This window comes from Emys orbicularis, chromosome 7 (genome assembly GCF_028017835.1).
Source record: "Emys orbicularis isolate rEmyOrb1 chromosome 7, rEmyOrb1.hap1, whole genome shotgun sequence".
In the NCBI taxonomy this organism is placed as follows: domain Eukaryota; kingdom Metazoa; phylum Chordata; order Testudines; family Emydidae; genus Emys; species Emys orbicularis.
Window position 1 is genome coordinate 67266252 of NC_088689.1, and position 15862 is coordinate 67282113.

A 15862-nucleotide genomic window follows, 5' to 3' on the forward strand; every position below is an offset into this window, starting at 1 on the left:
CCACAAAGGAGAACCTCCATTTTTAAAAAATTCTCAAGGCCTTTTCCTTGCAAAGATAACCATTGCAAACTCATTGCTATCCCAATGAATCATCTAACTAAGTCCCTGCAAAACCCTTTAAGATTGCCTTGTGCATACTGGAGTTATAATCACACAAATCAAATAAACTGGGAGAGACGGGGGACAAATGGAAAATAAGTGTTTTGCAATCAACCCTCCAAACACTCATGTCATTTCAGTTTATTAACAGTGTTCAGACCTGAGCGTGCCCACTATTGCTATTTACTGTGACAACGGTTGCAGATCCCTGCTTCTGTCCCCCACCAACGCCTCTAAGCGTACATACCATATCGTTCTCACAACCTGCACTGCCAACTTCTCCAGAAGCACATGAAGAAAACAGGAGACAGGGACAAGCTATTGCATGGTAGTCTTACATCCACTTTAGCTGTAGTCCTTATCGCTGCTTATTCCTGTCTGCTAAGCCCCAGCACAGAGTCTGAAGAGTTGTGATTGGGAGGGAGCCTTGTGCATCCACCAATAAACTGTGTCTATGAGCTTGCGACACTCCCCACACAAACACACAGATAAACTGAAGGAGACCTCTCTGCCAGTCAGGGATAACCACAAGAACCAAAGGGTACCCCCAATACCCAACAACCCAGCACACATTAAGGAGGGCCTGCTTCCTCCCCTTCCCCCACAAAATAATCACAGCACACCCAGAGACCACTGTCTGACACTACTATCAGCAAAGGCTGCAAGACAACGCACGTGCTACCACTGCTGCTCCAAGTAACAGCTGCCAGGTCGAGGAGCCTCAGGCTATGGGTACACTTGCATATGTAGAGCACCGGGTGTTAAACCAGTCCTCGGAGACAACAGCAGGGAAAGTGCTGCCATGTGTTCACACTGTCAGGTGCAAGCGCAGTGGCGTGGCCACATTTGCGGCACTTGCACTGGCATTCGGAGAGCTGCATTATGGGCAACTATCCCACAGAGCACCTCTTCCCATTCCGGCACTGAGGCTTGTGGGAAGGAGGAGGTAGGGCGTGGGGCATCCAGCAATACTTGTGCTTCCGTCCACATTTGGTGCCATCTTTCAACCTTTTTTTGTACGGCACACTCTGTCTTCCCTTTCAGTCTGCGGGAATGGATCCCGAACTGCCGAGGAATATGCTGATGGGTCTCGCCAGCACATCACGAATTGCAGTTGAGTTATTCCTTAAGCTACAAAGTGACAGTGAGGCGTCAGACAAGGTTGACACAACGCATATGACATGAGATTGCTTGTGGCATTCATGGACATGCTCACCACCGTGAAACACCGCTTTTGGGCTTGGGAAACAAGCACTGAATGGTAGGATCACATCGTCATGCAAGTCTGGGATGACGAGCAGTGGCTGCAGAACTTTCAGATGGGGAAAGCCACTTTTATGGGACTGTGTGCTGAGCTCGCCCCCACCCTGCGGCGCAAGGACACAAGATTGAGAGCTGCCCTTCCCGTGGAGAAGCGTGTGACGATTGCAATCTGGAAGCTGGCTACTCCAGACAGCTACTGATCGGTTGCTAACCAGTTCAGAGGGGACAAGTCTACCATTGGAATCGTGTTGATGCAAATGTGCAGGGCCATTAATCGCATCCTGCTCAGAAGAACTGTGACTCTGGGCAATGTGCGTGACATTGTGGATGGCTTTGCACAAATGGGTTTCCCTAACTGCAGAGGGGCAATAGATGGCACATATATTCCAATTCTGGCACCAGACATAAATCAGAAGGGGTATTTCTCGATGGTTCTCCAGGTGCTTGTGGATCACCATGGGCGTTTCACAGACATTAACGGAGGCTGGTCTGGAAAGGTGCATGACACACGCATCTTTTGGAACAGAGGCCTGTTCAGGAAGCTGCAAGCTGGGACTTTCTTCCCAGACCAGAAGATCACCCTAGGGGAAGTCGAAATGCCCATTGTGATCCTTGGAGGCCCCGCCTACCATTTGATGCCATGGCTCATGAAACCATACACAGGGAGCCTTGACAGCAGCAAGGAGCGGTTCAACATCAGGCTGAGTCGGTGCAGAATGATTGTTGAGTGTGCTTTTGACCATTGAAAGGGCTGCTGGTGCTGTCTGTATGGGAAGCTGGATCTGGCCGACGACAACATCCCTATGGTTATAGCCACGTACTGTACCCTCCATAACATTTGTGAAGGGAAGGGTGAAAGCTTCACTCAGGCATGGGCCGCTGAGGTGGAATGCCTGGAAGCTGAATTTGAACAGCCAGAGACCAGAGCTATTAGAGGGGCCCAGCACGGGGCCATAAGGATTAGGGATGCCTTGAGGGAGCAATTCGATGCTGAAAGCCACCAGTAATGTTCGGTGCCCTGCACGGGAGTGAAGTGCAGTGGTTCCAATACTAGTAGACATCTGTGTTTGCTACGTACTAGCAGTGCCTGTTGCTTTCCTGGGCTATGCTATCTTTTACTTAAAGCAATAAAGAAGGTTTCTAAAACCAAAAAATTAATTTATTGAAAAGAAACAACTGCTGGAGAAACACACATGGCATGACACATCTGTGCTGTGTGGGAGGAGGGTAGGGGGAGGGGTGGGGAACAGAACAATCACAGATTTCCATATGTCCTGTTATATTCCGCCTTCCTGTCTGGAGTGCCGTGCAAGGAGTTCTGTACTTCAGGCTGGCTAAAATGCATGGTGATGGGGGTCGAGTGCAGTGGGTAAGGGTCGTAGTTTGCAGGGCTGGGCGGTGAAGCTAAAGGTGTTGGAGGCAGCTGGTGGCGATACGAAACCGGAAGTTGGGGAAAGTGGGTTGGCGGTGACCTGGGGGCACAAGGGAAAGAGTTTTGAGACAAGGGCTGCGGGGGAGGGGGTGGCGGGCATGGATCTGCTCCGTATGTGTGCCTGCAGCGAGGCCGATTGGTGCTCCATAATGCTTAGGAGCCGCTCCATGGTTTGTTGCCAGCGATCCGCATTCTCCTGGTGGACCCTCCTTTCGGTCTCCCGACACTCCTGTACTTTATTTTCAGTAAGGGACCGCTGCATGACTTCATGCAGAAGATTCTCCTTGCTTCTTCACGGCCACTTCCTGAGTCTTTACAGCCTTTTGGCCATTGATAACAAGGACGGCTGGTATCTCAAGGTTGCATCTGTAAAGCCAAAATGCAACATTTAACAGAAGCAGCATTGTTAACACTAGACAGAGCAATGATTCGGCCGAACTTCTAGACAAGCACAGTACACACACTAGCACAAACTGCCTGTCCCAAGCTGAGCGGACATAAGAGCAGTATGGCCCTGGATTGTTCCAGGGCCATACTGTCTTCTGGGGTCCTGTGCCCTGGGGAGAGCCAACAGCTGCAGGGGACCCCTATACTAAACACTGTCCCCACATTTTCCATAGGATGGGTTTGTCCTGGAAGATATCTCGCTGCTGAGGGTGACCTGGGAAGCAAGGGAAGGTCTTCTGCAACAATGCGGCTTCTGACCTGGCCCTATGCGGCTTGCCTGTGTGCAGCAATGGTCCCCCTGACCCGCACAGCACAATGGCGCATATACGTTAGCCTTACTGGGACAAGGAGCACAGTAGCTCTGCCAAGGAACCTGCACAAGCGGATTGCCCAGCTTCTGCACGAGACCGTCGATGAGATCACAGAGGCCGATTACCACGATGTGAGAGAGTACATCAACGCCCTATTCCACATCTAGGCATGCACGCAGCCCTAACCCTTCTTTCTGCAACCCTCTTTGCCCCAACAGCCTGCATCCAACAACTCCCGTCTCAAAATAAAAGCCGCTTACCGGGCACCTCATCTGCTGTTTGTTCTTCCACAAACACCGTCCGCTGCGACCAGCTACCTTCCTCCTGGCTTGAAAACAGCTCCTGGCTGCATGCATCTAGGGATGCCGGGCCGTCCTCTGGCTCTGGGCCCCCGTCCTCCTCAGCACCCTCACACCCGCTTTCCTCCTCCTGCCTTGTTGTACTCTGGGCTGCCACAGCCTCTGAAGTGTCCATGGTGCTCTTCAGAGTGGAGGTCGGGTCGCCCCCAAGTATCTTGTCCAGCTCTTTGTAGAACTGGCAGGTCATGGGGACAGCACCAGAGCGGCAGTTTGCCTCCCACGCTTTGTGGTAGGCGTTCTGCAGCTCCTTCACTGTAACCCTGCACTGCAGTGTGTCCCGGTCATGGCCCCTTTCTATCACGGCCCTTGATATCTGCCCGTAGGTATCATAATTCCCTATGGCAGGGGCGCAGCTGGGACTGGACAGCTTCCTCCACTCTAACACTGATGAGGTCCAGCACCTCGCCATTGCTCCATACTGGGGATCGCCTGGTGTGTGGAGGCATGGTCACCTGGAAAGATGCACTGAGAGCACTCCAGGCCTAGCTGAGCAAACAGGAAGGGGACTTTTAAAATTCCCAGAGAATTTAAAGGGCGGGTCTGACGGTTGGTCACCTGAGGGCAGGGCAGTAGACTTCAAAGTGATGACCAGAGTGGCTAGAACAGGCATTGCGGGACACTTCCTGGAGGCCAATCAGAGCACATTAATAGACCAGGGCATCCACACTAGCACAGAGGCGCTCCAGCCAGGGCGTAGCGAGCTCATTGCTTCTCATGGAGGTGGATTACCAGGGGCATTCCAGACGTGGAGTCCGGGCGCTCTACGTGCCTTGCCAGTGTGGACACCTCAGGAGTTAGGGCGCCTGGGGCTGATTTAATGCGCTCCAACTTGCAAGTGCAGCCAAGCCCTAAGTGAGGTACTGGGAACGGGAAAGCATGATGATTTAAAAGACAGTGGGCAAGAGGCTGCAAGGACTGATAGAACTGAGGAAGAGCAGGAAGAGTATAGAACTGATGACTTTTTGTGGGGGACAGGGCAAGAAGCAGCACTTTATCTGGATAAAACTGATATTCTCTGGGTAATGTTATTTTTATTTTAACTATTAAGGGTATATCTTAGAGAGTGTGAAACATCTCATGAGCAGTATCGGCACCTTTCATTCTCACACATGTTCTATTCATGGAACATTCCCCTCACCCTCCCCGGCCCACCCCCGATATCCCAGATGACAGGTATTAGTTGTAGAAGGAAGCGGTCATTTAATTCTAAAAGCCTAAGACGGTCTTTTCTGGAGTACGCGCAAACAAACACACACACACCCCTTTCGGAGATCTAAAGGCCATGTTTACTGAAGAAATCCCCACTGATCTCCGATTGATAATTATTTGTGGCTAGAACTGGCTTAATCAATTTTAGATAATTACTCTTTTGCTATACAGTATGTACAAGGGAAAAGTATTCAAATTACCACAGCTGCAGGCCAAGATATCTACAACCTCTCACGAGACACTTACTGATGTATAATAACCTTCTATGCTCATTTGGGGTTGTTGCCGAAAGGCTAAAAGATATTCCCTCAATTCTGCAAAACAATTATTTTAACTCTAAAAACCACTGTGCTTAAATACTAATAGAAATCCAGAACACAGCACAAACTAGTAGTTGAATGCACTTATAAGTAAAATTCAGTCTGAGCATATGATTTATTTACCTTAGTTTTACTAGCTCTGAAAGATACATTTACAGATTCACAGCCTAGCAATAATTCTGTGTATGTAATTATGAAGAAACCAGTCCATGACCAAAGACTTCCCAGCAAGACAGTTCACAAAGCTTATTTTTTAAACTACTTCCTAATTACAGGTAATTTTTCACAGTACTATAACTTCTCTTAAAATGGTAGATTAACTAGTGACTCAGTTTTAGAAACTCATTTTATCCATCACCATTATGCTAAACTTTGTCCAGTCAAGTTTGACCGGAGTTAGAATTTTGAACTTCATTTTACAAAGCAAATAAATTGAATAGGGCTGTCAAATACACTCACCTGTTCACCACACCAGTTACTGCTCAGTTTAAGCTTTCTGTTTCACAGTTAAGAGAGCCCCCAAATAAATCAAAACCCAGTGATTAAAGCAACATGAAACAAAAAACACACCCTGCAGCAGCAGTTCCTGTTCCTTGAGTCCCGCTCAGGTTTGGGCCAGCGGGCCAGTAATCATGACGGAGAGGTGGCTGGGCCAAACTTGGGCAATGCTATCACCCCCAAGAGCCAGGTTGCAATGCCTGGAGCGGGGAGCTGGGCCCAACGGCATGCGACAGCTCCTGGGTGAGTTTGGGGCAGGCTCATTCTGCAACACCACCCCCATCACGGCCTTCCACACACACCCCACTGGCGCAGGACCCAACCCTGGATGGGTAAAGAAGATGGATAATACAAGAAACTCCTGAAAAATTAAATGAAAAATTATACAAAAAGGATTTCATGGGACTCTAGTTTTTAGCCCACTGGCAGCAAAGGAAACCCTCTAACATAAACTACTTATAGCACTGACTTCTTCAATCTACAGAGAGACTGCTTAATGTAGAGAGGTGTGTATTGCCTCAATTTGTGTCAGTTGTGTACTAAAACTGAAGCTTCTCCATCATTGTCTTAGTTTTCCCCCCAAAAAATACTACATTTGTGCAAGAAGCTTCAGCCACCCACCCACCTTTCTCTCCAAACACTCCGCATGGGATCTGAGCATTGATAGTACATGGCATAAGTCTTCCAGCTAGTAACCCACTGGATGTTCTGTCAAAGGTCAACTTCAAGGTGATTTCTTTATGAGTGTTGATTACACTTAGAATTTTTACAAAAAATTCTGACATTAGCAATGGAAGTTCCAGAGTGTGGACAAGTGGCACAACCTGCCCCTTCCTTGGCACACACATTATTCAATTTCAATGTCACCACATTATCAGCTGAGCCTTTTTATCCCTCCATCTTCATCTCAGGACACTTGCCTGTAAATATTGGGCTGCTTTTTTGCTGTTTTTCTTAACTATGTCAAGGGTCCTGCAGATCTCTTCAATACCTACCAATTGACTATGCCTCAAACTTCTAAGTTTGACAAAACACCAAACTTTTATTTAATTTGAGTAAACAACACGAACAGATCAACAAACTTTCAGTAACCTTCCTAGTTTATACTGTAATAGGGACTGCATACGTTCACAAAAGCTTCCTTTCTCCAGCCACAGGAGCCAACAGATCAATCTGCTCCCTCTCTCCAGCTGCTGAGTCTTCAAATTCAAACAAACAATGTTCCTAAAGAGCAGTTTGGGTGGAGCGTCCCTCCAGGAGTCCAAACCTCTGTGTCTCCATGCATCCTCTGGCATATGTTTTTTTTAGTCTTTGTCCCGTAACATACCCATCTTACAACTTTGCTTAACATTTACTCTCTGAAAACATCTCATATCAAATGGTTTTCAAACCACTTAGTTCCTTCTCCACAACAGGGTTTGGTAGAACACTTTCTAGAACACCTAAGGCACCTTCTTTTTTCAGGAACATTTCTGACTCAACACCACCTCTAGTTGCTCTGTATTTTTGAAGCAAGCCAAAGCCACATGGCCACAGGGAAGAAACCGTACTTGTTATAAAAGCTAATGTTTAAAGTCAAGTTTACACAAGTTAAGAAGAAAGGTACTGTACATCTGGGGTCAGGCTTGAGTTATGAGAGATTACAAGTATCGGTTACAAGGTTCACAAGATACATACATAGTACATAACCAGCACAGACCCAGATTGGGGTGTGGGAATTTTTAAAGCATCAGTGAATAAGTGATCTCGGGTATGCCGCCCATAGAATGTATTTAGAATCCAAGTCAGTATTGGTGTAGCGAATAGGTACATGGGTGGGGTGCGTCTCTTGGTTCGTCAGGGGAGGAAGTGGTTTATCCCTGACCGGTGGTCTCCATATAGCTAATGGAGAACTATTTGTTAAATGAAGCTGGGATGCCTCCCATAGCCACAGCCCAAAATGGAAGACAAACTTAGTGGTGTTAATAGTCAAGAATAAGAGAATCTCATTTTGTGACTTTTTTACCAACAGAATCTACTTTTATCCAGTTAAAGTTCTTTCCATAATAAAATGATTGCATAATGAAGTGAAATCAAACTAGCTTGACACAGTGAACACCACAAAACTTCACTACAAAATTCTCCTTGAAAGAAAAATGTGCGTATAACTACCCCAGACACCTAGGGTTCACCTCCTCAGAGCCTATACACTAAATTCCTTTGCCCAGAGGGAGCTAAGCAAAAAGCACAGATATTCCAGAGAATACATCACTATTGTTAAAACTCTGTGCCCAAGATTCTTTCCCTAACAGATACTGCTACAATGTAATAAAGTTAAAGTTAAAAGTGAGTACTAATACCTAGAGCCGCGGGCGGATACAAAATTTATATCCTCATCCAATCCGCAAATGTGGTCCGCAGATATCTGCAGATTTGCAGGGCTCTAGTAATACCACAGTAATAAGTACCGTATGGCACTCCTAGGGCATTACGATGGCCTGTAATCGCACAATCCACATATCCTTTCTAGAGGCCTTCCTGACGTATTTTTCCCCTATATCTCCCAGCAGCCCCATGGTCTGAGCTTGAAAGTCAGTCCTGTTTGGCATGACATTCAATCTAAACAATAGATTTTGTTTCATTTTCTGAAGCATTAGTATAGCAGTCATCCAATATTTATCTGTATGTACAAAAGGAGTAGAGTTAATATTCCAGGGTAGATGTTGTGTCCTGCTGCAGTACCACATTAAAAGTAGTATAAAAATCTTTTCTAAAATGAACAGGATTTTTTGGTGCAGATTAATGCTTAGAAGGTGGGAAAGAGTGGTGTCCCAGTTTTTAAAGAACTTATATTGACAAGGCAGAAATTTCTTTTTATGAGCATCTTAAAAGATTAATGACAAAAATGAAGAATTGAATGCGATATGGGAGTAATTCCTCTTCTCTATAAAGCCACAAATGTGCGAGGAAGAGATATGTGCAATCTCTAGGGAGTTGTGGAAATAGGAAATGGTACAGCAACCTAACGATTTACAAAGCAAAACGTGCATGTTTGTTGCCGATCTGTAATTTGTTATTCTTTAGATATAATTTAATATCCGTGTTTGAAATCCAATGAAAACATTTTAATACTTTCCAGTCTTTTGGACTTCCCAGACACAAGGTCAGTTAGCAACTAAGACATGGCAAACTGTTAAAGTAACGCTCTGAAGGTAACACTTGAAAAAAAAATAATCAAAGATTAAAATTGACTTTTCATTGTCTCTAGGTAAGGTTAGTATTTTGGGAAGCAGTAACTCATTGTTGAAAAACACAATCCCAGCTTTTTTATCTGAAACAAACAAGAAGTCCTGACTCCACACATACCAACAGCTGTGCTAACTATGCAACCCTCTTCATTACAAAGGAACACGAATATCATTACTGATTTACACACTTAAAAAAAAGAAAACAGTTTATCACATCAAAGCAGCACTTGGACTCAAGGAGAAAGCAATTTACAAAATAGAGGTAAACACTTTATTGACAAAACTAAGAGATTGATTATGCATCATCAGGTCAAAGATATCCATCAGCGGTTTCCAAATGTATCCTTCACCATATGGAAAGCATGATGCAGATACCAATAATTATGGTGCATTACTGCCTCTGAAAAGAGTGCATAAAATAAAAAAGAATAGATTTTTAAGCCATTAAGATCTTAAGCAACTGTTGCATATGGGGCTATTGAACAATCAGCAGAACTCACAAAACAACTCAAGGGACAAACAAGAACTAAACAAAGAATCTGGTGTAGTTTTTAAATAAAAACCGAAGAAAAGCTTTTCAATGTTGGACCCAATTATTTCTGAACTGAAACGTCTTCACCACTTAGGAAGCCAGCATCTTTCTGCCATGCAGAAAGGAGCACGTTACTGTAAGTGGACTGTGTGTGTATGTGAATGTAAAATATAGATGCAAAGTGTATTGGGTGGGGAGATTTGATAAACCCTGGCTAAAGAAAATAAGACAGAGAGGGACTGGAGCTGCCCCATACGTAGGGGAGAGCTGTAGAGTGCCTGTGACAAGGAGGGATTGGAAGAGCAGGATCAGAGCGAGTGGCCCTGTGGCTGGCGCTATCACTTCTCACCGCACCCTGAGGAGGCTGGAGCGGGGGCAGGAGGAGTGATTGGAGGCCCTGAGGAGAGGGGAGCTGGCGGGTGACTAGGGCACACGGAGTATCCTTTGCCTCAGCTCCCCTCCCTGGGCGCTGGGGAGGGGGAGGAGCGTGAGGGGATGGGGGCTGAGGAAAGACACGGTCAGGGAGCTAGCAGGGGTTGGCACTAAGCGGAGAGGGAAGTTCGAGGCAGGGGAGCCGGGCCCGGGAGCGGCTGGCGCGGGAAGCCCTTCCCAGGCGGGTGCCTGGCTGTCCTCGTCCCACACTCACCCGGACCAGGTTGCTGACGGCAGCCTGCACTGCGGCCACGGGGGCGGTCAGGTCCGGGATGGCCTTGCCGTCCACCTCCCCCTCCTCGTGCATGATGACCAAGTGGGAGATCTGCTGCGCCACGGGCTCCAGGATGCTCTCGATGGTGCGGGTGTGGAAGACGGGCATGGCGGCGGCGTGGCGAGGGGGCTGGAGCCCGAACTCTGGACAAACTCCTGGCGAACCTCTCTCCTCCGGCGGAGGCGCCACTCCCCTACCAACGCCGCGAAAAAACTACAGCGGCCCGACAGGAACTCCCGGCTCGGCCAGCCGCGGGACTCGAACTCGGCGCACTCCTCACTCAGCAACGCCTGCCCCACTGACTCGTCGCCTCCCGCAGCCCGGCAGGGGCTTTCAACCGGTGCAACCTACCCCTCCCCTTCCCCGCCCACTCGCCGCTCCCGCCCAATGGCGGAGCCCTGCCGGTGGCTCCCAATGGCTGCGGCGTCGCGTCCATCAACATTCCAACGGCTCCGGCCCGCTTTTCCCAACCAAGTTTGGTTGCATAGGCTCTGGTTTCCCAGAGTTGGATGACGTCAGACATTCTGGTGTCCATATAAGAAGATGGTTAAAGCCGGAGCGCCTGGGCTAACTCGGGAGGGAGAAAAGGGAGTGCGGGATTCCAAAAGCGTGAGGGCGAGGGAACGCCCCGCCCGGTCAGCTGGTCACTCGGCTCCAGCTGACGGGCTAGTAGGTGCGGGGCGGGGTCTGGTGCTTCTGCTAGGCTCAATGCACCAGCGGATGGTGTTGCCAGCTGTGTAGTTGGCAGCTACTTTTAAGGCGCTGGTTTTCCAAGGGAGCCGGGGGGTGGATTAATTCCTACTCCTGGAGGGAAGGTGGGGAACTACCGATTTGTTTTCAGATTTCTGTGTGTTGCTGCGAAAAGCCGGAATTTCGTCCCTAGGTACAACGTGTAAGATTCAGTGGGCTTTTTTCTTCTGTCTTTCTCCCACAATAGCTCTCAAAAGAAAACTATTATTCAGTTCTAGTTTCTGGGACTGCTCGAGAGGCTGTACGTGGTTTTCAGAACTGACTTCCATACATGGGGCTGTGTGTTTACACACAGGCATATTAACCACCCCACCCAGTACGGGCAGGGTGAGTGTGGGATGTAGTTAGCAAACCACTTCTTGCTTTCTCTCGCGAAGAATCTTACTTTGAAGAAATGACTTCTTGAAACAATGTTCTCCGAGAGACAGGCGGTACTTTATATGTCATGCTCCTATCGCGGAAACGTTTGTCCCCTAGAGATTGTGGTGTAAAGGAAATGTGTACTAACATAGTTTTCCATCCTCGTTCTGAGTATTCCAGCTACATCCTTCATTTGTGACCCGGGAATCGGGATCCCTTTTGAATGTTTTTAACATATTACATATTGCACCTTTCCTCGCTGATAGGACACTTACAACAAGCACTTTTGCTGTTTGAATTTTCTTTATTCCAAGCAAAGGTCGTGTTTATTTGCCTAAATTGTCTCCTACACTATTTGGAGCTTTAGGAGGATTGGGCACCTGAAAGTGAAACTGACTCTGGTTTTCCTTCCCTGTGTGAATGAAATCCGAAAATTAAATCGAGTGATAAGTAAAGTGGACTTCTAAAACTATTGCAGCTTCATAACCATCCTTCTAAGGTGCTGGTAGTAACCAAGGTATGGAAATTTGCTTTAAAATATGCTTGTGTGTTTGGAGGAAAATAAACACTACAGCTAGGGAACCAAAATAGAAGAAAGAGCAGTAGTAATTCTGTTACATTCAAAGCAAGACTCTTATCTCCTGCAGGGGTAGGCAACTTATGGCACGTGTGTCAAAGGCGGCACCTGAGCTGATTTTCAGTGGCACTCACACTGCCCGGGTCCTGGCCACCGGTCCCGGGGGTGCCCCTGCTGGCTTGGGGTGCCGTTCTCCAGCCCTGCTCAGCCCGCTGCTGGCCCCGGGTCCCGGCCACCAGTCCCGGGGGCTCTGCTGCCGCCCTGGGGTCCTGGCTGCTGGCCCGGGGCTCTGCAGCCGCCCCCCGCTGTGGCCCACTGGCCCCAGCCTGGGGCAGTGAGGGGTGCAGACAGGGGCAAGAGAGGGCACAGCTCAGCACCCCCACCTTAAAAATTGTTCCAGCACCACTGTACTGGGATATTTTTAAGTCCTGACTTGCTGCTTACATCACCATCACGCCACATGGAACAGTGCACTGCGTTTGACGTTGAGATTAGAATGTACATGCAAGAACTGGAATCAGAATTTTCTGACAGATTTAAAGATTTCTAGCGATTTGGCCCAATGCTTTATTTTCTAATTAAACCTGAAAAGTTCAACGAAAGCGACTTGAATTTGTCTGTATTTCAGTGGATGGGTGTTGAAGATTTCGAAGTGCAGCTCATTCAGTTAAAAAACTCAGAATTGTGGGCATTGAAGTTTGGAGATGTGCGGAGTGCACTTGAAGCTACCGAGAGAGATCACGGGGCCTCTATTCTGACCTGCTGGATGTCCCTGCCAGTGAAATTTAACTGTTTGAAGAAAATTGCATTTGCAATGCTTTCAGCATTTGGATCCACAGACCTGTGTGAACAGGTATTTTCACACATGAAATCTGTCCTCTGTCCCTCTCGGAGCCGGTTAACAACTGATTGCTGAGAAGCCTGTGTGCAGCTTAAAGTATCCAAATACGTGCCAGACATTGGAAAACTCAGCAAGGAAAAGCAAGGGCAAGGATCACACTAAACTGATAAGATCTGCATTTTAATTTAATTTTAAATGAAGCTTCTTAAACATTTTAAAAACCTTATTTACTTTACCTACAATAGTTTAGTTATATATTATAGACTTCTAGAAAGAGACCTTCTAAAAATGTGAAAATGTATTACTGGCATAGGCGTGTGCATGGGGTGTGCCGGGTGTGAACGGGCACACCCTAATGCACGGGTGGGCAAATGGCTCCACTCTCCCGGCAGCAGCAAGCCGCTGCCCCTCCCCCGCCATCCCAGGCCAGCCTCCGCCTGCCACCCCCCTTTCGCAGGTCTCCTCCCTGCCTGCCACCCCCCCCCCGTGGGTCTCGCCTGCCACCCCCCTGCGGGTCTCCACCCCAGCACCACCCCGGAGCGTCCCTGCCTCAAAGAAAGCAGCGTGAGCCTCTCCCCTGCTTGCTTGTGCTGCTGGTGTAGCACATTCCTGCTCAACTGCTGTCTGCTGCCCTAGGGTCCTAGTGCCCCCCATCCTCTAATGGCAGGGCAGGTTGCCCTTACCCTGCCCTTCCGCCCTAGCCCTGAGCCTCTCCAATGCCCCAAACCCCTCATCCACCCTAATCCTCTGCCCCAGCCCTGAGCCCGCTCCTGCATCATGAACCCCTCATCCTCAGCCCCACAGCCCTCACCCCTGCACCCCCTCCTATCCCCAAACTCCCTCCCAGAGCATGCACCCCCTCCCCCTTCCCACACACCCCCTCCTGCCCCCCAAACTCCCTCCCAGAGCCTGCACTCCCTCCCTCTGCACCCCCTCCCACTTTTAAACTCCATCCCAGAGCCTGCACCCCAGATCCCCTCCCCCACCCAAACTCCATCCCTGGGGTCTATCAGGGGTGGAGGATGGATAGGGGTCAAGGCAGTCAGGGGACAGGGAGCAAGGAGGGTCCTAGGGGGGCAGTTAGGGTGGGGGGTCTCTGGAGGAGGTGGTATGGGGACAAGGAGCTGGGGGGGGTTGGATGAGTCGGGAGTTCTCGGGAGGGCTGTCAGGAGGCAGGGAGCGGGGGGGTTGTATGGGTTGGGAGTTCTAGGGGTCCTGTCAGGGGGCGGGGAGCGGTTCAATAGGCGTGGGAGTCCCGGGGGCCTGTCTGGGGGCAGTGGTGTGGATAAGGGTCGGGGCAGTCAGGGGACAGGTAGGGGGTAGGGTCCTAGGGGGGCAGTCAGGGGACAAGGAGCAGGGAGGCTTAGATTGGGGGTGGGGTCCTGGGGGGCAGTTAGGGGCAGGAGTCCTAGGAGGTGGTAGTCAGGGGACAAGGAGCAGTGGGGGTTGGAGGTTCTGAGGGGGGCAGTCAGGGGGCGGGAAGTAGGAGGGAGTGGATGGGGGCTGGTTGGGGCTAGGGCAGGACGAGGGCGGTGGCGGGGCTAGGGCGAGACTCCCTGGGTGCACACCCTAATGAAATGTGCTGTGCACGCCTATGATTACTGGCACGCAAAACCTTAAATTAGAGTGAATAAATGAAGACTCGGCACACCACTTCTGAAAGGTTGCCGACCCCTGAAATGTCTCATTCCCATACAGGCCTATAGCACAGTGTTTTTCAAAGTTCGTGTTGCAACCCAGTACTGGGTCGCAGCATGTAAGGCACTAGGTCACTGTGGTGAGCACCGCCAACTGGGATGTTAAAAGTCCCGTCGGTGGTGCTGCCCAGCTAAGGCAGGCTAGTGCCGACCTGTTCCGACACCGCACTGTGCTCCGGAAGCGGCCAGCAGCAGATCCAGCTTCTAGGCAGGGGGGCCAAGGGGCTCCACGTGCTGCCCCTGCCCTGAGCACTGGCTCTGCACTCCCATTGCATTCCCGGCCAATGGGAGCGGGGGAGGCAGTGCCTGTGGGTGAGAGCTGTATGGAGCCGCTTGCACGCCTCCGCCTAGGAGCCGGACCTGCTGCTGGCCGCTTCCAGGGTGCAGTGCGGTCCGCAGTGCCAGGACAGGCAGGAAGCCTGCCTCTGCACCCCAGTTGCGCTGCTGACCGGGAGCTGCTAGAGGTAAGTCCACATGTGCCCCAATCCCCTGCCCGAGCCCTGAGCCCCCCCCAAACCTGGAACCCCTTCCTGCCTCCCAATCTCCTCATCCCTGGCCCTACCCCAGAGCCTGCACCCCCAGCCCAGAGCCCCTCCTGCACTCCAACCCTTTGCCCCTGCTCTGAGCCCCCCAAATCTGGAGCCCCTTCTGCACCTCAAATCCCCAGCCCCAGCCCAGAGTCTTGACCCCTTCCAGCACCCCAGCGCAGAGCCCCCTCCCACACCCTGAACCCCTCATTCCCAGCCCCATCCTGCAGCCCTCACCCCCGCACTCCAATCCTCTGCCCCAGCCCTGAGCCCCTCTCATACCCTAAACCCCTCATCTCCAACTCCATTGGGTCGTGGGCATCAGCAGTTTTCTTCAACTGGGTCCCCAGAAAAAAAGTTTGAAAACCACTGCTATAGCATTCCAGAAAAAGGTCTGCAAAATGCTGCCACACTTCATGTGAAATCATTGTTATTTATGAGATTGCTGTGTCAGGGCCTCCAATACTCCTCTGAACCCTAATAAACTATTATGTGCTCCCCTGTATATAGTCTACCCCTCTCACCCACCCCACAGGTTTTGCTTCTACTGTGCTTTGCCTATATATTGTCTCTTGGGATATCTGGACTATTCACAGTAATAAAGTTAAGCATGTGCATCAACTTTTTAAGGATTTGAGACTTTTATACCCCACATTCGATGAAATTTGGACAACATTTGTGGATTCTTCTGTCTTTTTTTCTTGTCC

The 15862-nt window shown here is 49.6% G+C and overlaps 1 protein-coding gene across 2 annotated transcripts in view; it reads right to left on the reverse strand.

Annotated features, from left to right (window-relative positions):
• VCL (vinculin) overlaps nt 1-10702 on the reverse strand; it is a 109738-nt gene extending 99036 nt beyond the window's left edge. For both annotated transcript variants that reach the window (XM_065407512.1, XM_065407511.1), the window contains exon 1: nt 10344-10702. In XM_065407512.1, coding sequence (XP_065263584.1) covers nt 10344-10511 — 168 coding nt within the window. In that variant the 5' untranslated portion in view covers nt 10512-10702. The remainder of the gene's footprint in view (nt 1-10343) is intronic.
• Between the last annotated feature and the right edge of the window lie 5160 nt (nt 10703-15862).